Source organism: Saccopteryx leptura, chromosome 4, assembly GCF_036850995.1.
Source record: "Saccopteryx leptura isolate mSacLep1 chromosome 4, mSacLep1_pri_phased_curated, whole genome shotgun sequence".
NCBI lineage: Eukaryota > Metazoa > Chordata > Mammalia > Chiroptera > Emballonuridae > Saccopteryx > Saccopteryx leptura.
The window spans coordinates 125251938-125272329 of NC_089506.1; the positions used below are offsets into that span (position 1 = coordinate 125251938).

Below are 20392 nucleotides of genomic sequence, written 5' to 3' on the forward strand. Positions count from 1 at the left end.
GCGTCGACCTATCAAGATGTTGGGCGCCGGAAGAGGACGGACCTAAGGTGGTGGCGCCCACGAGGAGCCGCTCATGACAGGGAACGGAGCCGTATGGGGGCGCGTGCGAAGTCGCCTTCGCGCCTTCCCCGAGCGGTTGGTGGTCTGTGGGGCCGAGGTGAGGAGCCGTCGGGCGGGGAAGTGCCTGCGGGCGTGGGGCGGACGCAAGGCAGACGTGGGGCACTGACTGGGGGCGGGGCGGGGTGGGAGCCGCCCCGGTGACTCGCGGGGGCAACCGCGACCGTTTCCCGCGCCGCCCCGCCTCTAGGCCGCGGCTTACGGCAGGTGCGTGCAGGCGTCCACGGCCCCGGGTGGCAACCTGAGGAAGGATCTCTGCGCACAGGAGTTCGAGGCCTTGCGGAGCTGCTTTGCCGCCGCGGTAGGTGGGCGCCTCCCAACCCCACGTCCAGCCTGCCTCGGGGGAGGGACCCGCTGGCCACTCTTCTCTTCTGCGTTCGGTGTTGGGCACCCTCTGGTGCTTTCGACGCTGCACGCCGACCCACAGGCCCGCGCGACTCTGCCGCCGCAGAGCCTGTGTACCTGGCAGCGGGGGGGAACACCACCCTCTCTGAGTGGTATTGGGGTGACGGAATGTGTGAAAGCGCCCAGACCAACCGCAACCTGGACTCCCACCGCGCCCCAGCGCCCGCTCTGCCTTAGTGACACTGCTGGCGTTCCCTGCTACGTGTGTGCAGCTTCTACCGCCGGGGCACCCAGCCGTACTGGGCTCTCCGGCCAGGTGCCCACTACCCCGGCCAACAGCCTCATTTACAAGGGATGGAGGCACAGCCTATTGGTTACTTACGTTGGCTTTGTCTTCATAACAAGGTTAAGAGAGGTGGAGAAGACTGTTGGAACAGTCAGTTTTTTCTCTTGGTCTGGACGCTGGGCTGCCTCCAGCCATTCAACAGCAAGTCTTTTCTGTTTCTAAGCCAGGACATTTCCTGGTCCCTGTTAGATCAACCGCTATGCCAGTGAAAATATGGTGGAATCATCAGGCCATGTAGGCAGGTAAAGAATTAGTGTCGTGTTTTCACGTTTCCATAAAGGACCTGGAGGAATAGTTGGGAGAGATGTCTCTGGGGAATCTCCCGGGAATTTCAGACAGCAGAGGGAGGGATTGCCTGCCATGAGGCTTTAATGACCATGGTCTTGGGTTGGTACCCCTGAACTCACTGGATCTGGGGGTGGGTGCAATGGCAGAGGTTATCTTGTCAGCATTCAGGGTTTCCTGATGTTCTAGAATCATCCCAAGTGAATGGTTGAGAGGACATTGGATATCTGTTTGTCCAGCTCAAGACAACAGTTCACATATTCATTTTCTGGGGGCTCAGGGAACTCCTGGCACCTTCCTTGTGATTATTAGACGATTGTGGCTGGGACACACTGGCCTCATCCTGCTACCCCAAGTGAGCCCTTTTCACCAACCTCAGACACCTATGCAGGCTCTCTATTAAAGTTGCACTTGTCCCTTGGACTTGTTCCTTATAGCTCTCCCTGAGGAACAGGACCTTCCCCTGTGGTTACTGGTTGAGAGATAAAGGTCAAACACTTCTAGTTACACACAGGTTGTTCTCCACCACCTTTTGTGGTTACTCAGGAATTCCTGGTACAGGGGTCTGGTCATCTGTGACTTACCTTGTGCTCCTTTACCTCTGTCACATAAAAACATTCCCGCAGGTATGCCCTGCTTCCAGAGCCCTATGCTGTCACAGGTGCTGTTTTTCACTAAGTGACCTAACTGCAGAACCTGGGAACTTAAGTGTTTCTCAGAATGGGAGATGTGCTAATAAACCCGTTCTTGGCTATTCTGCCTGTAATCCAAGGCTGGGGGCTGCAAGATGAGGCAGAAAGGGCTCTCAGGCTGCATCCTGTGAGCCCTGCCCCTGGGCAAGTGTGTCAGCCACTCTTACCTGTTTCCTCTGCGGGAGGAGGCCCCGTGCTCTGACCAGCCAAGCCCACAGCCAGGCTCTCTGTAAGGCAGCAGTTCTCAACCTGTGGGTCGCGACCCCGGCGGGGGTCGAATGACCCAAACACAAAGGTCACCTAAAGCCATTGGAAAATACATATTTATTATACAATACATTTTTAAATAAAATATGTATTTCCGATGGCTTTAGGCGACCCCTGTGTTTTGGTCGGTCGCGACCCACAGGTTGAGAACCGCTGCTGTAAGGTATTTAAGAGAAGATGGTATTTGGAATGGTAGTGCTCTTTCTTACTTTGGAACCACATCTAACTTGGAAGCAACCCAGTGAGACAAAATACTTTCTTTTCCAGGCCAAGAAGACCCTGAAGGGAGGCCATTAGGAAGGACTGAGGGAGCAAAGCCGGGTACCTGGTACTGATGGCCCCAAAGGCCAAGCATTTTGAAACATCTAAAGCTCCTAGGGCTACAAGGACTGACCCTGTTAGGGTGAGCCATGGGCAGAGGGGGAAGTGGTCTCTGACATCATGCAAGCAAGGGTCTGGGTTAGAACAAGCTGCAGTGAACCAGCAGTAAAGCCCACACAGGTCTCTGTCCTGTGTGGGTGTGTGCATGGGCCTGACCTTACCCTGAAGAACCTAACAGTGTGAGCTGCAGGACACGCTGCCCTAGGATTCTCACTTTTTAAAGAATTCTCACCAATAAAATATTATGTGACTGTCATGAAGCCTCTAGATGTAACTGCTGGTTTACAGGTCATGTCAAAGATAGAAGACTGACAACATGAGGGAGAGACCATGAGGGAGTGACCACTGTAGGGAACCTGAAATGGGTGATTAATCTAGAATTGGAGGGAAGAGGGGGCTCTTTTGTAGAAGGCAGTGAAGACAACCCAGCAGCTTCTAGACCAGTGAGACTGCAGGCCCCCTCCCCCTATCGGGTCACCCACGCCCTTCCGCAGCCTCCTATCCTCTCTAATCCCACAACTCTCATCCTGAGAACACAATCCCCCAGTGCCAAAAGCCATTGGATTCCACGGCTCCTGAGTGCCACCTGCTGGGTGCATGGGGCTGTTCCAAAAGCCCTTCCCAGGGGTGTGGAGGTCACTCTGTCCTTGGGCTCCATCAGCCTAGTGTTCCTGATCTCCAGCATGGAGGTACACACTTCTGTTTTTTCCTAAACCTCTGCTCCAAAATTAGCCCAATGTTCCCAGTTGGTGCAGTCCCAGGTCTCTGAGACATGAGTATCCATCTCAGTGAGATGTGGGTCCCTAGTAGCTTTGGAGGGGCAGCCAGCACCGTTCAAGGGCTGAGGGCATGTTTCACAGCAACCACTGGAATTCAAGACCAGAAACTGGTGAAGTGACCCTCTGCCAGGATGAGAGAGACCTACAGAGAGCTGGAGGGGTGGGTGAGCCAGGAAATGGCCTGACCTCTGTCCAGACCTTACAGCTCATACCCAGGGGTTATGGCCAGCTTAAAGCATGGACTTCTCTCCCTGATCCTTCCTCCTGCTCCTTTCTGATTTTTGACAGCCTCTAGCATCTCCACTGGGCACACCGTCTTTAGGCACCTCCCAGAACTGTTCCACCAGGTGCTCCCTCCTGCTGTCCTTTTAAGCTCCAATCCAGGGTGGCAGATGAAGCCACCACCCCATGTCTCATCCTAGGGCCACTGCAGGCTTGCTCTGCTGACTGGTCAGGCACACTCCAAACACCAGCCTCCTCAGCTCTTGGGGCCTTCCAAGATGTCCAGAGGCACTTGCCCCTGGCATGAGCAGTGCCCAGGCACCCATGCCTCCCCCCATCCCTAGGATTCAGGAGGAATCAACTCGACCTCCAGAAAATTCCACTCCATTCATTATTGGTTTCTAGTTGACAAGCTGCCCAGAACATTGAAATTACAATAAAAAGTAATGACTTGTAAGGCCCCGAGGCCAAGGTAGCTGTGGTCCTCCCCTACCCCCACACAGCCCCTTTCAGCATGGTTGGGAGCTGGAGTAACCCCATCCCTTTCTGGGGAGCCAGGAAGTGATACCCCGGACAAAGCAGTAAAAGCCCTGGGCTCTCTTGACAGCTGCCACACCTGCTAGGCAGTGGCTCCAAGGGGCCACAATTGGCTTTTCTGCTCCTTAAAAACCAAACAGCACAAAACACAGCAACCTGACAGGGGAGCAGGCTCCAGCGAGGATTGCCAAGTGGGCAGACCCAGGAAAAGCAGCACCCAGCACAAGCCACTGCCATTCATAGGGAGGCCACCCCGGGCCCATCTCAGTCACTGTGTTCTGACTGCCAGCCTGGCACTGCGGGCCATCTCTGGGCATCAGGTCTGACTGCCCTTGGTCTTTGCGGTTGCACGGTTTGGTCACTGGCCTGTCCCTTCACAACCCCCCGTCATGGCTGGCTGTTGTACAGAAACCTGTACTATCGTCTTTCAGGTAATTCACCTCAACACTCACCTCCCTTTTTTATTTTTAAAAAATCTCATGGTTAGCCTGGCCTGTGGTGGCACAGTGGATAAAGCATGACCCCGGAACACTGAGGTCAGTTATAAACCCGAGGCTCGCCTGGTCAGGGCACATATGACAATGAACAATGAAAGTGAAGAACTATGGATTGATACTTCCCCTCCCTCAGTAAAAATTAACGTTAAAAATCTCTTTAAAAAAAAGGCCCTGGCTGGTTGGCTCAGTGGTAGAGCGTCGGCCTGACATGCAGAAGTCCCAGGTTCGATTCCCGGGCAGGGCACACAGGAGAGGCACCCATCTGCTTCTCCACCCTCCCCCTCTCCTTCCTCTCTGTCTCTCTCTTCCCCTCCCGCAGCCGAGGCTCCATTGGAGCAAAGATGGCCTGGGCGCTGGGGATGGCTCCTTGGCCTCTGCCCCACCCAGGCGCTAGAGTGGCTCTGGTCGCAACAGAGCGATGCCCCGGAGGGGCAGAGCATCGCCCCCTGGTGGGCAGAGCTTTGCCCCCTGGTGGGCGTGCCGGGTGGATCCCGGTCGGGCACATGCGGGAGTCTGTCTGACTGTCTCTCCCCATTTCCAGCTTCAGAAAAATACAAAAAAAAAAAAACCTCACATGATAACTTGGGGAAGCAAGCAGAGCATGTGACAGGTGAGGGCACACTTAGGCCGCTCTCTGACACCCAGGGATGGAATTGCAGTCCTCTCCCCAGGCCTCTTGGACAGGAAGCAGTGTTTGTGGTGATGGTGTAATGTTTATTAAGACTTTATACAACACTCAGAACATCAGAAGTAAAATCTGGAGTAACAAGATCTGTGGCCAGGGCTGGTTTCCACAGCCGGGTCGGGACGAGTAAGCAATGGACAGCACCAGCCTCAGAGGTGCACAGGACTCACTGTCTCAGAACATGGAGGCCAGCATGTGGCCGCAGTGAGCTCAGTCACCTGGACAAGTGAAGAGCTGTGGCTGATCACTCTGGGAAAGGACGCACGGCGAGACACAGAGCTTTCGGACAGTCACTCTGGAGTATGATCTCTGGAACTCGGGACGCCCCTGCGCTCCTGGGTCACTGGCGACCTGGCCACGGCCGGGTGAGACCAACTGACCAGGAGGATGGCAGCCACTCAGGAGCACTCAGGTTTCCTCCAGGGCCCCCAGCACTTGTTTGATCTGGCGGCTGTGGACCACCTGCAAAGCACTCCCTGCGGCCTGGCGAAGTTGGGTGTCCAGGGCTCTGTGGAGGTCACTGACCTGCATGTCAGATAGGGGGTTGAAGCTGATGATGACCCCCTCTTTGGGGGCTTGCCCCCCATCTGCAGGAGGAGCGACATCTCGCCGTCTCCTTCTGAGGTCAGCACCAACCTGGACTTTTAGATCTCGGTTGAGTTTGGCATTATCCAGCTTCTGAACCCCGGGTAAAACCTGATTGGGCCCAGGCTCAGGGTCTGGCCTCTGCTTGGGCTCTTGGATGGCAGTATCCTCCCCAGGGGCAGGCACATGGTCCCCATCCAGGTGGTCCCCGCCAAGGGCCTCCTTTCTTGCCTCTGGGTAACCTCCCTGACCTCTGGCAGAGACAGCTGGTTGTTCTGGCTGACGTAACACAACCTGGGCCCAAGGGGCTGCTCCTCCCGACCTGCTGGACATTACAGCTTTCCGGTCTCGGCTCCCTTGCTGGAGCTTCATGTGAGGGTCCCCAACCTCTGTAACTGCTCCTAGTGCGCCTGCCTCCTCTTGAATGTTGGGACCAGCAGCTGCTGCCTCTTTCCTGGATTTGTTTTTCTCCTGGGAGCCTCTGCCAAGAACATCCAGAATCTGCCCAGGGGGATTCTCAGCCTCAAGCTTCTCTGGGCTCTCAGGTGCCCCGGGGACATCTGGCTCTGGGATTCGCTCCTGCACACCAGCAACATTAGGCTCAGCCTGGGCTCTCCGGGGCTCTGTGTCGACACCATTAGGAGGACCGGCTAGGGCTCTGACTATGGCCCCCTTGGGCTCCTCCACAGCGTGCTGGCTGTGTCCCTGGGGCAGAGCCTGGGGCTTCCCAGGAGCCCCGAGCTCTGGTTCCAAAGGCTGCATGGGGGGATGTGCCACCGTCCCAGCTTCATGGGCCTCCTGCTCCTTACTCCGAGGTGCAGCCTCCCCAGGCTCAGGCACGTCCACTGCAAGTAAAGACATCGGTTTAGCCACAGAAACGAATAGAAGCCACTGATGCCAGGACAGAAAGGAACAAACTTGCCAGCAGTTAAGAAATAGGCATCATCACAGAAATTTACCCAGCAGGACTCAAGCCTCCGAGGAGCCACCAGCCACACTGGAAGCCAAGGAGACTGGGGCCCCTGCATTAAGCAACACTTTCTCCCCAGCCCCGCCCCCACATGCACTTGCCGTCCATGCTGTCCTGCCTCTGCTGGTGGATCTCCTTGTGCTGCTCCTCGATCACCGCCAGCAGCTTCTCCTGCTGGTCCAGGAGGCGCTTTTGCTGAACCTGCTGCTCCTTGATCACCTGCAGCAAGACGGCGTGGTCCAGCATCTCCACCCTGCCGGCCTCTGGGGGTCAGAGAACACCATCAGGGCCTGCGCTGGGTGTGGTGAGGACTCTTCCTGGGACAACCTGCAGGCTCTTCTTGTCCCCTTGCTGGTCAGGTGTCATTAAGGGCAGAGGGGCCACCCAGGACCGCTCCCAGATGCACAGCCAAGGCCTCTGTAACATAGTACTGACCATTCTAACGGCCTTGCTCTCACACTGGCCCATGGCTTAGACACCCCTGGCAGAGTCCCAGGTACCGTAACTCATGAAGAGCTTGCCAGAGTGGCACCCGTGTGATCTGGGCTGGGTGATTCAAGCTAGAAACCATTTTGAAAAAGATTACTGGCTCCTATAGAATATTTCCTCCGGCCTGACCTGTGGTGGTGCAGTGGATAAAGCGTCAACCTGGAAATGCTGAGGTCGCCGGTTTGAAACCCTGGGCTTGCCTGGTCAAGGCACATATGGGAGTTGATGCTTCCAGCTCCTCCCCCCTGTCTCTCTCTTCTCTCTCTCTCCCTCTCTCCTCTCTAAAATGAATAAATAAAATTTTTAAAAAAATTCTTAGAATATTTCCTCCAAGGTGAGAATTTTGAAAACAAATAGAACCATCTTGCTTTCCAACAGAGATGATAGCTGGGACCTCTATGGGACAGGCCACTGCCAATATCCTGGTCCTGTCCCTCAAGACAGGGCTGCAGGCCCCACACAGAAGGAGCTCAGTGAGCTGGGGGGAAGGCCGGGATGGCAATGTGGCCAGGCCTTGCTATGCTGTCCATGGCCCCATGCAGAACATGGTCCAGGGGAGGCCTGAGGCCAAGCACAGGCACCTGCAGCACCCTCTACAGCTGGACAGGAGTCCCATTTTCCTTCCAGCTCTTCCTGCCAGCCTGGCACACAGGACATGCTAGCCTGTCCTCCCAAGAGTGATCTGTGACCTGCCAGAACAGTGTGGGGTCGGCCTTCTCCCAGGGACTACAGGAGGCTTTCCCCTTGAAGACCGGTGCAAGGATGTGCCTATGAGGAACATGCTAAGGCTGACCACAGGGTAGACAAGGCCATGGGGAGGGCCGGAGGGAGGACAAGGGCCTTAGCCAGCTGAGGTGCAGCAGCCCCATGCTTCCCTCCAGGTAGGTACCCACACAGACATCCTCAGATTGTTAGGATGTCTGCTGAAGCAAAGCCATATTCATGGGTGGGATCAAAGGATCCACACACCTCCCTTCAGAAGAAAGAAGCACACAGTGCTGTTCCCTAAAAGTTTTGGCTTACCTACCTTGGCCACAGGACATCCCGTCACCCTGGGTACCTGTGTTCATGACCACATACTGGTCAATGGTACAAGGCCAACCCTACGACCAGCCAACACTGCCTGTCCCCAGGCGGGTTCTGGAGGAGCAGGCCCCATGGCCACACTGGCTCCTCAGAGGACCAGCCTTCACTGACACTAGAGAGGGAAGCAACACATGGGACAGACATGGAATGGAATGGTGGAGGTGACAAGGTATACACAGCCAGAGCCCCTCCTGCAGCTCACCAAGACCACAGGGACCAGTCTCGTAGATGAGATGGGAGCTGCTGATATTAACATACATGCAAAATGTATTAGTATCAGGCCATGCACATGGCAGGGGTTACACGCAACCCCCCAACTCTTAGATGGGCCCTTGAGCAACCAGTCTTACAGACTGTCCTTTAGTGACCACAGAGCCACCCGAAGAGCTAAAAAGACCAGGACTTTTTTTTTTTTTTTTTAAACAGAGACAGAGAGTCGGAGAGAAAGATAGGAACAGACAGACAGGAATTGAGAGAGATGAGAAGCATCAATCATCAGTTTTTCGTTGCGACACCTTAGTAGTTCATTGATTGCTTTCTCATATGTGCCTTAACCATGGGCCTTCAGCAGACCGAGTAACCCCTTGCTCAAGCCAGCGACCTTGGGTCCAAACTGGTGAGCTTTGCTCAAACCAGATGAGCCTGCACTCAAGCTGGCGACCTCAAGGTCTTGAACCTGGGTCTTCCGCATCCCAGTCCGACGCTCTATCCACTGTACCACCGCCTGGTCAGGCAAGACCAGGACATTTTTAAGAGAAGGGAGAGAGTCGGGATCAGTGGACCCAAACAGAGGGGCTGTGGCCCAGCTTGGGCTGGGGGGTTGACCATGTGTTCCGGATCCTGGGTTCTGCCGCACATGCTCTGCACAAGGTCATTACGAGAATGTGTGCCTTGCCAGCCCTGTCCTTGCATTCTGACCCTCCACACATGCCTCTTCCTGTAACACCTGCCTCTCGAGCCATACCTGCTACTATCTTTTTTATCTCAGCTGCTCATCCCATTGAGACGCATGAGGAAGAAAGGCAGGATAGAAACATGAAAATTTCTTTTCAGAAAGAAAAAATTAAAAAATCGAACAGGCTTAGGTAACAGATTTTAAGAACTGGAACCAATAAACACGAAGACTAACACCAGAGACAAAGCAACGAGGGCAACGTCCTTAATGTAGCTCCTGAATTGGGACACCCCATGCACCAGGCTGGCTGCCCCCACAGACCCCTCTGAGAGGCAGCTTAGGGATAGTAAGGCGTGTCTCAGAACCCCACTGAGGCAACTCCACCTCGATCCACATGTCCAGGGAGCACACAGTGAAATTAACAGCCCATGGGGCTGCTGCTCAGACACTGACACCAAATACACTGATGATGGGAGGGGGGGCCTCAGCCAGGGTGGGGACATGAACAGAAGCTACTGGGTCACCAAAGACATCAGGATCAGCAGTTGGGCCAGCAGGCAGCTGCCATCAGTTCTAACAACAGAGGCCCTGCCTGACAGGTGGGGGCACAAGGGGTCAAAGGCCAACAGTTAGGATCACCCAAAGCTGGGCAGAAGGTCTGGAGAGTCATAGCAAGTCTCCCTTACTTGACAGAAAAGGCAGGAGGAGCTTTCATTTCAGACAGGGGAGAGGTCTCCACTGCAGGTGACACAGTTTCCCTTGTCCCCCTTCCTTTGGCTAAGGCAGCAGACGGAGGGGTGAGAGCCGCTGTGTGTGGGGGTGCTACAGTAATAATCCCCAGCCCCTCCCCAGCTGGCCAAGAAGGTCCACCCTCAAATTAGCCAGGCCTGGTGCACTGACACCCACACCTGCTGGCTGCAAGGCCACACACTTAGAAACACCAACATGTCTGCTTTGAGGTGAAACACCAATGGTACTAGAAAGCCATGTGGCAGAGCAACAGGTTTTTTAAGGGGAGAAAGGGACATAAAAGTGGTCCTAGGGAGATGCCAGAGAAAGAGGCGGTGGTGGGGGTCAGCTGTTTAAGGCCTTTCTGTCATAGGAAACTGAGAAAGGCGCTGAGGCTGGAATGGCCTGAAAAGGGCCCCCAAGACAACAGGCATCTGTGGCTCTGTCCCAGCCATTGTCCAGGGTCCACAGGGAAGGGGCAGATGTCCTGCGAGGGCCTGGGGATGATACAGTGAGAAAGCAAAGCCCTTATCCTCCAGCTTGCTGCCCGCATGGTCTCCACCCTACCCTTCCGATGAGAAAGCAAAGCCCTTGTCCTCCAGCTTGCTGCCCGCATGGTCTCCACCCTACCCTTCCGATGAGAAAGCAAAGCCCTTACCCTCCAGCTTGCTGCCTGTGTTGTCTCCACCCTGTCCCTCCACAAGGTCTCCGGCCTGTCCTTCCGAGTTCCTCTGCCCTCGAGGCTCTGCCTGCTGCCCGGCCCCAGGGGCCGGCTTCCCACCTGTACACACAGTGAAGACACAGGTTTGCAGGAAACTCAGAAGGAAGTGGGGGGCACAGAAGAAGGTAGAGGAAGGACAAAAGGTGGCAGATGTTCCCTAAAATTGTCCCCCACTCCACCCTTCCCTCCCGTCAGTTTATATTCAACCTGATGATTACCAGGGAAGTAATAAAAAAATATTTAACAATCTCACTAGCCATAGCAGCAAGCTAGCGTTAATTACCCTGGCCAATTAATGTGCATTAGCTGACACTTTAAAAATGTGTTAGTTGTCAAGTGCTGGCACGCCATCCCCCATATGCACCCAGACACACAGAAGCAGCATGGCATCTGACGTTTAGTGGTTTGGCAAATGAGTGTGTGACAGATACTATGATAGCTATCAAGCCACCAGCCTCCTGCCTCCCTGTAGCTGCTGAAGGGCCGTTGCATGTACATGCCAGCCTTGCAAGGCGAGGATCCAGACAGGCGGGCTAGTCGTTCCTGTTCTCACACCCACACCAAGGGCCCTCTCCAGATAAGCCCAGGCCAATACCCACCGGGCTCGCTCTCTGCTGGCTTGCCTGCGGCCTCTGCAGCGTGGTCCAGCATCTGGACATCCGCTCTGTCCCTGGCACCTGCCCACAGGGTACCCTGGCCCTCAGGAAGCATGGCCCGGGGCCCAGGATGCAGGCCCCTGTCACCTAGCTTCAGGTCCTCCTTCAAAGGCTCCATGGCCAGTACACGGTTTCCTTCCGCACCCTTCTGAGGATCCTTAGGGAGACCCCCCATGGCCTCCAAGGCCGGGGCCTGTGCACGTCTCTCTCTTTCTGAATCTGGCAGAGGTTGCGCCATCTGACCGTTTTCCCCAGGAGCCTTTTCACCCACATATTGGAAGGAATGTTTATCCTCCTCCGGTCCTTCTCGGTCTTGACCTTCATCCACCACCACCTTGTCATGAGGGATGGGGGGTTCATGGCGATGAGCCTCTCCCATAGGTATGGCGACACCTGCAAAAACACAGGAACGTGTTGGGGACCAGTAGGACAACCCAGCCTTTGTCCCAGGGACTATGAACTCAGTCCCAGTGCCCAGTCGGGTGGCACAGGCCAGCAAGAGCTGCCTCTCACAGATCTGACTGCTGCCTAGCCAAGGACTGATGCTGTTTTTAGAAAATTACCTGATGGGCAGTTATAACCAGATGCTTTGGACAGGGCAGAGCATGAACCCAAGAAGGAAGGAGGCACAAAAGACTAGAACGAGCCCTGGCCAGTTGGCTCAGTGGTAGAGTGTCGGCCTGGCATGTGGGAGTCCCGGGTTCGATTCCCGGGCAGGGCACACAGGAGAAGCACCCATCTGCTTCTCCACCCCTCCCCCTCTCCTTCCTCTGTCTCTCTCTTCCCCTCCCGCAGCCAAGGCTCCATTGGAACAAAGTTGGCCTGGGCGCTGAGGATAGCTCCATGGCCTCTGCCTCAGGCGCTAGAAATGGCTCTGGATGCAGCAGAGCAACACCCCAGATGGGCAGAGCATCGCCCCCTGGTGGGCATGCCGGGTGGATCCCGGTTGGGCGCATGCGGGAGTCTGTCTGACTGCCTCCCCGTTTCCAGCTTCAGAAAAGAAAAAAAAAAAGACTAGAACACAGGAGGGCTGAGGGGGAAACACCTCGGCCCTGGGAGCCTCTCCCACAGCCCCAAGCACCCTGCACACCCTCAGCCTTCCCGCCCAGTCTGCACTACCTTGTCCAGGCCGGTCCAACTGCACCTCCTCCTGCTTCTCCTTAGCGTCCTCCCTCGGGGGGATGTCCACAGGGCCCTTAATCTGGGCCTGCTCCATCTCGTCTTTCTCATGAGGCGGCTTTGGTTTATCTTGGCTGTCCGCGGCCACGTCCACAATTGGGTCCTGATCTGTAAGCACAGAAAAGCTAACTGAGCAGCATTTCCACATGGCTGTCCCACCAATCAGCATAGAACCAGGCGGGTTTCCTCGGACTGTACTCACATTTCCCAGTAAAATGGCAGGGTCTAAGCAGCTATTTTTTTTCCTGTTTAATCATTAGCAGCTAAGTATCACCAAAAAAACTCTGTAATCTTCCATGTGTATTCACAACAAAAATGTCAAAATGAAATTTACACCTAACTGGGTGCAGAAGAGCAATGCTCCATGTGACACTGGCTGTTACCACCAGATGGCAGCAGGAGCCCACCATTGGTGGGCTGAGGACGAGGGGGTGGACTTGCAATTCTGTCAGCCTCTTCCTGCTGATCTGAACATCAAAAGGAAGACAAGCAAGACCCACAGCCCACAGAGCTGCAGTGCCCGCCTCCTGCAGGGCCTCACGACCACAGCCATCCTCTTCGCAGTCACTGCGGGTCCTTGGGAGAGGGTACAAAGATGGCCCACAGAACTGGGCCACAACAGACCCTATTAGGAAACTATCTCCATTAAAACACAGTGGCCAGGACATGGAAACAACCAAAAAGCCCATCAATAGATGACTGGATAAAGAAGATGTGGCACATATACACTATGGAATACTACTCAGCCATAAGAAATGATGACATCGGAACATTTACAGCAAAATGGTGGGATCTTGATAACATGATACGAAGCGAAATAAGTAAATCAGAAAAAACCAGGAACTGTATTATTCCATACGTAGGTGGGACATAATAGTGAAACTAGGAGACATTGATAAGAGTGTGGTGGTTACGGGGGGGGGAGGGGGGAATGGGAGAGGGATAGGGGGTGGGGAGGGGCACAAAGAAAACAAGATAGAAGGTGACAGAGGACAATCTGACTTTGGGTGGTGGGTATGCAACATAATTGAACGACAAGATAACCTGGACTTGTTATCTTTGAATATATGTATCCTGATTTATTGATGTCACCCCATTAAAAAATAAAATTATATAGAATGTCAAAAAGAAAGCCATTTCCTTACACAATAAAAAGCTACTAAACAGAAAAAAAAAAAAAAAACAAACACTTTCTACATGTTAGGCAATTGTGGCAAAAGCTAAACAACTACCAAGGGGATAGAAGCCTTAAAGAACAATCATTTCACCCCCAAGGCCAGAAAAGGGACTGAAGTCTGCAGGGGTGGTGGTCTGCTGGCCAGGCTGCAGGGGCGTGAGCAGGGACTGTGTGCGGAGCACTCATACTCCTGCTCAAATGGGTCCTGTCACCTCCAAAGGGGAAGCAGCTCGGAGACAGGGCTTGCCAGCCAGGGAGGCTGTCACATGAGGTGGAGAGACAGGCCTTGCTGGCTGGATTCTGGAGTTTAATCAAGTGGTTGGTTCACAGAAGTGTGTGGCCGTCACCTGTACAGTAGGTGAAAATGTCCTGGTCTCTGCCATATGACCATTCCCATACAGACACCCCATGCCAACAAGAAAAGCACCATAGGCCTGGTCAGATGGCTCCATGGATAGAGCATCATCCTGGGGTGCCGAGGTTGTGGGTTCAATTACCCGTCAGGGTACATGCGCAAAGCAACCGAGTGCACAACTAAGTGGAACAGCGAGTTGATGCTTCTCTTTCTTTCTCTCCCTCCCTCAAATCAATGGGGAAAATTTTTTTTAAAAAGAAAAAAAAGAAGTGCCATCAGTCTGAGGTTCCTCCAGCACACTGCAAAGTTAAGAAAGAGGGCCTGGAGGGGATGGGCTGATAGGACCAAACAGAAAATCTCCACTGTCACAGGGCTGAGCCACCCTGACCAGTCATTTCTCAGTGGGAAATCAGTCCATTATCTGGTGTGGAAGGGCGGACTCAGGCAAGCTCCATGCAGTTTGCCAGGCCAGGCAGTGACCACAGTAGGCATGCAGCCACCCAGGAACTTGCAACTCTTAGCCACCTGCAAGGGGCAAGGGACCCTACATGCCTTCGGTCTTGGCTCCACACTCCAGAGCTGTCCGCAGGCAATGGCCACAGCATTTTAACCAAGCTCTTCACTGGAGACAGTTTGTCAGCAACGCCTCTTGGCCGCAGTAAAACTGACATAAAACTTCAAACAATTAGCTGAAAACAGTCCACATTCTGCCTGGCTTGGCTTCCAATGGCAATGTGACCACAGGTTGTGAAAGACAGGAAATAGCCCTGTGTGGTTGGTGGTGCTGCCACCAGTGAACGGGGGCAAGAACGCGGAAGGGACTGTGGGGGAGTGGGGCTCTGGGACCTACTTTCTCCTGGGTGGCTGGCAGCCTTCAAGGCACAGGAACAACCAGCAGAGGGCACCCCATGACAGGGCAAAATCCCTGCCTCCCAAAGGTCAGTGCAAGCCATCTAACTGGTCCTGAAGGTCATCAGCCCACTTACTCATCCTCAAGGTCATCATTTCCAATTACCAAATCAAGACTTGCCAGCAATTACTGGCCAAGGTAACCAGATCCAGGAAATTTCGAGTTTATGGCTCTTATTGCCTGGCTGTGGAGGATCTAACCTGCCCAGGGCAGTCTTATAGTCAGTGGCCTCCCTATATACTCAGAACAGTGGTGATGAGGGACACACTCACCCCTGAAAGATGCTTCAGGCCAGGAGCTCCCGAGACAGCAGGTCACTGGCTGGTGATCCATTGGACTGCTCAGTGGCCAATATGTCATCAGTAATTCTCTAGCTCTGGCTCAGGGAGATAGAACTGGGGGTTGCTAATACCTGCAGGCCCTGGATGTCCCTGGGGTCAGATGCATGACAGTGTCCAAGGTGCAACATCCAAGCAGCCCGTCCACGGCACCGAAGACACTGCATTTGAGGCTGGTCACCGCAGCAAATGGTGCACAAGTACTCTCTGCTATCACCAGCATCGACCAGTTTCTACGTGTCTTTTGATCAGTAAGGACAGGAACAGTCATCTCAGATGCCAAGCACCAAAATAAAGTTACTTAAGGCCTGACTGGTGGTGGCACAGTAGATAAGAGTGTTGACCTGGAACTCTTAAGGTCCCAGGTTCAAAACCCCGAGGTCACCAGTTTGAGCACAGGATAATTGACATGATCCCAAGGTTTCTAGCTTGAAGTCCAAGGTTGCTGGCAAGAGCCCAACGTCACTGGCTTGAGCAAGGGGTCACTGGCTCTGCTTGAGCCCCCTCCTCCATCAAGGCATATATGAGAAGCAATCAATGAACAACTGAAGTGAAGCAACTACAAGTTGACACTTAATACTCCCTCAGTGAGACGGCTCAGTCAGGGCTTATTTATAAACCCTACTCATTCTGACCTAGTGGCAGAGGGATCCTGACTATTACATTCTCTCATCTGTCAAATGTGTAGGACACCTAGTAGTTGTTCCTAGGACCCCCATTGTCCCATCAGGTGGATCACTCCTTGTGGTTCTGCAGGGGCAGGGCATGTGGACTGTTCATTGAGAGACAAGGCGGGCCCAGGTCACTTGACACGGGGATACAGAAGGCCATGCCCTTCCCCGCCCCAGGGGCCCTTCTGCATCCAGCAGAACCCCCAGGTGAGGTACCAGAGAAATGGGCCCACCACCACATCCTGAAAGAATTGCAAGATGATGGGCATAATCTAGCAGCCATGAAGGCCCCTCTGGGCAGGGTACAGGGGAGCTACAGCACACGCTGCTCCCAAACCTGAGGACCGACGGCAGACATGGGAGCCGTGTCTTCTTCGCACACATGCTGGCATCTGTCAAGAAGTGAGGATGCTTTCCAATCTGTGTGCATGGGCAGCTGGTGCAGGCGGCACAGGACAAATGCTTGGGAGAAACAATGGCAAGCCCCACTCAGGTCTGTGGTCACCCTCTGCCACCTGCATTCATAAGCAAGGATGCGTTGCCACCTGTAGGTCTTCCTCCCGTGCAGTAGGCACCCAGAGACCCTGACCTGGCCCTTCTTCCCCACAGAGCAGAAGCATGGCTGTGTCCCCCACATTGTGGGAAGGGGACGTACTGTACAAGGGGTGTGGGCTAGGCTGTTCCCTGCCCATGGGATAGGGGTGCAGTCCCTGGAAGAAAGGAAGGAAGGGAACTGGAGGCCCAGTCACAGGAAGGAGCCTCCATGTGACAAAATCCTTGCTCGCCTGCCAGCCCCCTGGGGTGCTCCCAAACATGAGATAAGTGGCCTAATTAGCTTTCCCTAGATGGGTGACTACTCGTGAGCCTTCACAGGGCTCAGCACCTCTCCCCCTTGCTGGGCCCCCACTAGCGTGTTTCCCAGGCTCTGTGTTCACCAAGAGTGCTAGGCTGTATTCCAGTCACATGTGTCACCAGGAGGGCGAGACTCCAGTTGTCATTCCCAGGGCCAGTGCAGGGCTCTGAGGAAAGTTGGTACTGTTTTTGCATTGCGACATCAAAGAGACCAGGAAATGTGATACACACGCCAATGGCAAAGTCTGACAGGATCAAGGCACAGGCCCCACAGCTCTACCTTAGTGAGGCAGCCCATCAATTATGGGGGAGGCCAGGGTGAGAAAAACGAAGAATGCGCTAAAAACAAACAGCATGTGGTTCAGAGGGGCCATGTGTTTTGTATAGCCTTGTGCAATAAATGGAAACCAGATGTGGCCACGGCGGCTCCAGGTGAGCCAGCACCCGCCTCCAGGACAGGATGCAGCTGCTCGGTCAGAGAGGACTGCCTGTGCTGACTCACACTAAGAAATCAGCCACTGGGCATGCCACAGCCAACTTGGGAAGGAAACCCAAGTCCAATTCTGTCTGGGTGTCCCCTACACAAAGAACAGGCATGCCCAGGGGCAAGGGACCCAGTGGGGTACAAACATGGTAGGTCCTCAATACACCTCCATCTTCAAGTGAACTTTTTTACCCGTCCAAACTACTGAATCCTGCAACTGGCCACTCAAGTTGTTTCTTTTATAAGCCCTGCTATTCCTAGGGGTCTTCTCTGTAGGAAACCCACTGAGAGGGGATCGCCTTGCTGGCTATGTGGGCCCAGGAAGACAGAAGGGAGCATGCCCACACCGCAGAGGTCCGACAGTCCCAGCAGAGATGGCTGCCGGCAGTCAGGGGCTCTCTAAGCACAGGGAGTGGACCCGAACAGAGGCAGCAACAAATTCAAGGGCCATGGCCCCCACTGTGCATAGCACCTGACCATATTTACCCCCCACCACCAGCCAGCCCTTCCACACGACCTTGTCTTTTATCAATCATGGTGGGAGAGACACCTTAACCAAGCTCAGAAACCACACATGGGGCAATAGGGCCACAGCACTGGGGGCCTTCGAGGGGCCTTCGAAGAGCCTCAGCCGCAGGAGGGAGTGAGGGTCAGCACTCTACCAACAGGCTAGTTGACCACGAACAGAATGTAAACAGGCCACAAGCACAGGAGCGTCACTGACTGTCCAGATGAAACTTGGCTGAAATTGACACCCTCAAGTTTATTACCTGAAAGCTCACTGCATGAGGCATGGAGGTCTCAGCCCTGCTGTCCCCACCCACCTTCTGTACCCTGTACACAGGTGACTGCCCTGCCTAGCTCCATTACCCAAACAGGATGGAAGCAGCTGGGCAGGTGAGACAGCCTGGACTGTGCCACCTGTATTCCCATGACCCCAAGGTGTCGCTGCTGGGGCACCTCCCAGAGGGCTGCAGGGTCTGGGGGGCTGTGGCATACCTAAGAGACACATACCTGAGAGCTGGGCTGCCTCCGCCTTCACCGCACCATCAGCCTCTGCAAGCCGACCACCAGGAGCTTCTTTTGCCAAATCCAAGTCCACAGGGGCCTCCTCACTTACAGACAAGGTTGTGAGCGTGCTGACCACCAGGATACCCAGGCCGACCCAGAGCACCACCTGGATGAGACAAAGACCTCAAGAGCAAGAGGGGTCATGAAGTCCCTAAGCAACCGCCCTTACTGGGAAGGAGGAAGCACAGCAGGAGGGCCTGCGGCACAGTGTTTGAAGGCCCGCCTGCTGGTCAATCCTGTTGGCCACTTGGAGACGTTGGTCCCTAACTGATCAACGTGACTGCATCATCAGCCAAACCTGCTGGAACTGCAGTGGCAATGAGGTAGGGCAAGAGGATGAGGGCAGCCCACAGAGAGAAGGGCGCGTGTGTGACATGGAGCTCCTGCTGGTGGAGAACCAAGGTCTGCCTGTGCAAAACTGCAACTATGTTTCTGAGTGTTTCTTAGAAACTCAAAGCAACAAGTCAGGAAAGAAAAGGCGGCGGCAGCATGGTGGACAAGGTCAGGCCAGTCATCCGGGCCTCTTGCTGTGGACAGACAGCACACTCCGTCCCCTCGCCTTCTCTACACACGGTCAGAGGTGGTTAATGAAGTCAGCGCTCTTTCTAGATTCCAGAAACCACAGTGAAACAGGCACAGTACATGCTTGGTTCCCTTGAGTCTGTGCACATGTGTACGTATGTGTGCAGGCGTGAATGTGCACTCATGTTTGTGCACCGAGCAAAAGCTGGCATCAGGCTCTACAGGCAAGCACTGGACACCATCCCAACTGAGTTAGGAGGAAGAGGAGCCTGCCCCTCACACCACCAGCTCATGGCCACGGATGGAAGGGGACGCTCTAAGAAGGAGGACGTGAGATCAAGAGATCAATTACCACTTGAAAGGCACAGCCTCAACATCCAGTTAGGAAAACCAGGAAAGCCCAGGCCCCAGAACCACAACCACAACCATGTGCTGGTGCTGTGGGGTGGCTGTACTCTGGACATGGAACCCTAGGCAAAGGCCATGCCCGGCCGCACAGTGAGTCCTGAGGACATGTTGTAGGTTAGCGAGAACATAAAAGATATTGACTCTTTCTAAATTCATTTCCAGCTTCCAATTAGACCAAAACACAAAAAGCTGGAGTTATTTTTGTTAAGAGTCAAAGCAGCTAATTTGAACATTCACATGAAAAATAAACAAGTGAGAACACCCAGAAATGTTATTAATAAAAGCAAAGAAGAGGGATTAGAATAAAGCATCTCAATAGCACGTCCAGAAGCGGGACATACTGCCACACAATAGTAATTATAGCCATGTGGAGGGCGGTGGACTGGACAGGCCTGCCAGCGAGTTAGACCTGAGACCCAAACACACATCATAATGCAACGCAAGGGAATAGATGACATCTCCCATCAGTGATGGACCACAGCCTGACAACTAGCGAGCCACCTAGAAAACACTTAGCTGACCGCCTTGTTTCTTACACTGAAGCAGAAGGCAGATGGAACAAAGAGCTAAGTGGAAAAGGGAATCATGAAAGCAGCAGAATGAGGGGAAAATTTTTTGTGTGTGTATTTTTCTGAAGTGAGAAGCAGGTATGAAAGCAGCAGAATGAGGGGAAAATTTTTTGTGTGTGTATTTTTCTGAAGTGAGAAGCAGGTAGGCACAGAGACAGACTCCACATGCGCCTGACTGGGATCCACTGGGCATACCCACAGGGGGTGATGCTCTGCCCATCTGGGGAGTTGCGCTGTTGCAACTTGAGCCATTCTAGCACCTGAGGCGGAGGCATGGAGCCAACCTCAGCGCCCAAGCCAACTTTGCTCCAATGGAGCCTTGGCTGTGGGAGGAAAAGAGAGAGAAAGAGAGAAAGGAGAGGGGGAGGGGTGGAGAAGCAGATGGGCACTTCTTCTGTGTGCCCCGGCTGGGAATCAAACCCGGGACTTCCACATGCCGGGCTGATGCTCTACCACTGAACCAGGGCCGTGAGGGAAGAATTTTTATGTAGCACTGGAGTGGGAGGGTCTTCCTAACTCTGACTTTTCTCCCCAAAAAGAGTGGAACACTGAGACCTGACAGGCTGGGGAAG

The 20392-nt window shown here is 54.1% G+C and overlaps 2 protein-coding genes across 7 annotated transcripts in view; one reads left to right on the forward strand and one right to left on the reverse strand.

Moving 5' to 3' along the window:
- The first annotated feature begins 18 nt into the window (after positions 1-18).
- On the forward strand, positions 19-2689 carry NDUFAF8 (NADH:ubiquinone oxidoreductase complex assembly factor 8). Of its 3 annotated transcripts, none has more exons than XM_066383750.1 (4): positions 19-157; positions 308-418; positions 972-1050; positions 2320-2689. In XM_066383750.1, exons 1-3 carry the CDS (start codon positions 74-76, stop codon positions 1044-1046), a joined length of 270 nt encoding a protein of 89 aa, XP_066239847.1. In that variant the 5' UTR covers positions 19-73; the 3' UTR covers positions 1047-1050; positions 2320-2689. The 3 variants fall into 3 exon arrangements, with proteins under 3 accessions (XP_066239847.1, XP_066239848.1, XP_066239849.1); XM_066383751.1 differs by having other exon boundaries at positions 976-1050; XM_066383752.1 differs by lacking the exon at positions 972-1050.
- Positions 2690-5143: 2454 nt separating this feature from the next.
- SLC38A10 (solute carrier family 38 member 10) overlaps positions 5144-20392 on the reverse strand; it is a 40956-nt gene continuing 25707 nt past the window's right edge. For 2 of the 4 annotated variants that reach the window (XM_066381510.1, XM_066381506.1), the window contains 6 exons: positions 18265-18427; positions 12404-12571; positions 11228-11677; positions 10566-10688; positions 6810-6971; positions 5144-6583 (listed from right to left, as the gene is read on the reverse strand). In XM_066381510.1, coding sequence (XP_066237607.1) covers positions 5562-6583; positions 6810-6971; positions 10566-10688; positions 11228-11677; positions 12404-12571; positions 18265-18427 — 2088 coding nt within the window. In that variant the 3' untranslated portion in view covers positions 5144-5561. The remainder of the gene's footprint in view (positions 6584-6809; positions 6972-10565; positions 10689-11227; positions 11678-12403; positions 12572-18264; positions 18428-20392) is intronic. The other 2 variants (XM_066381507.1, XM_066381508.1) reach the window with 2 other exon arrangements.

Excerpts from the sequence above, each read along its gene's own strand:
- NDUFAF8 (XM_066383750.1), top strand. The coding sequence starts at position 74 with ATGACAGGGAACGGAGCCGTATGGGGGCGCGTGCGAAGTCGCCTTCGC. Across the intron at positions 158-307 it reads TGGTGGTCTGTGGGGCCGAG|GCCGCGGCTTACGGCAGGTG; the intron begins GTGAGGAGCCGT and ends CCCCGCCTCTAG. Across the intron at positions 419-971 it reads GGAGCTGCTTTGCCGCCGCG|CCAGGACATTTCCTGGTCCC; the intron begins GTAGGTGGGCGC and ends TCTGTTTCTAAG.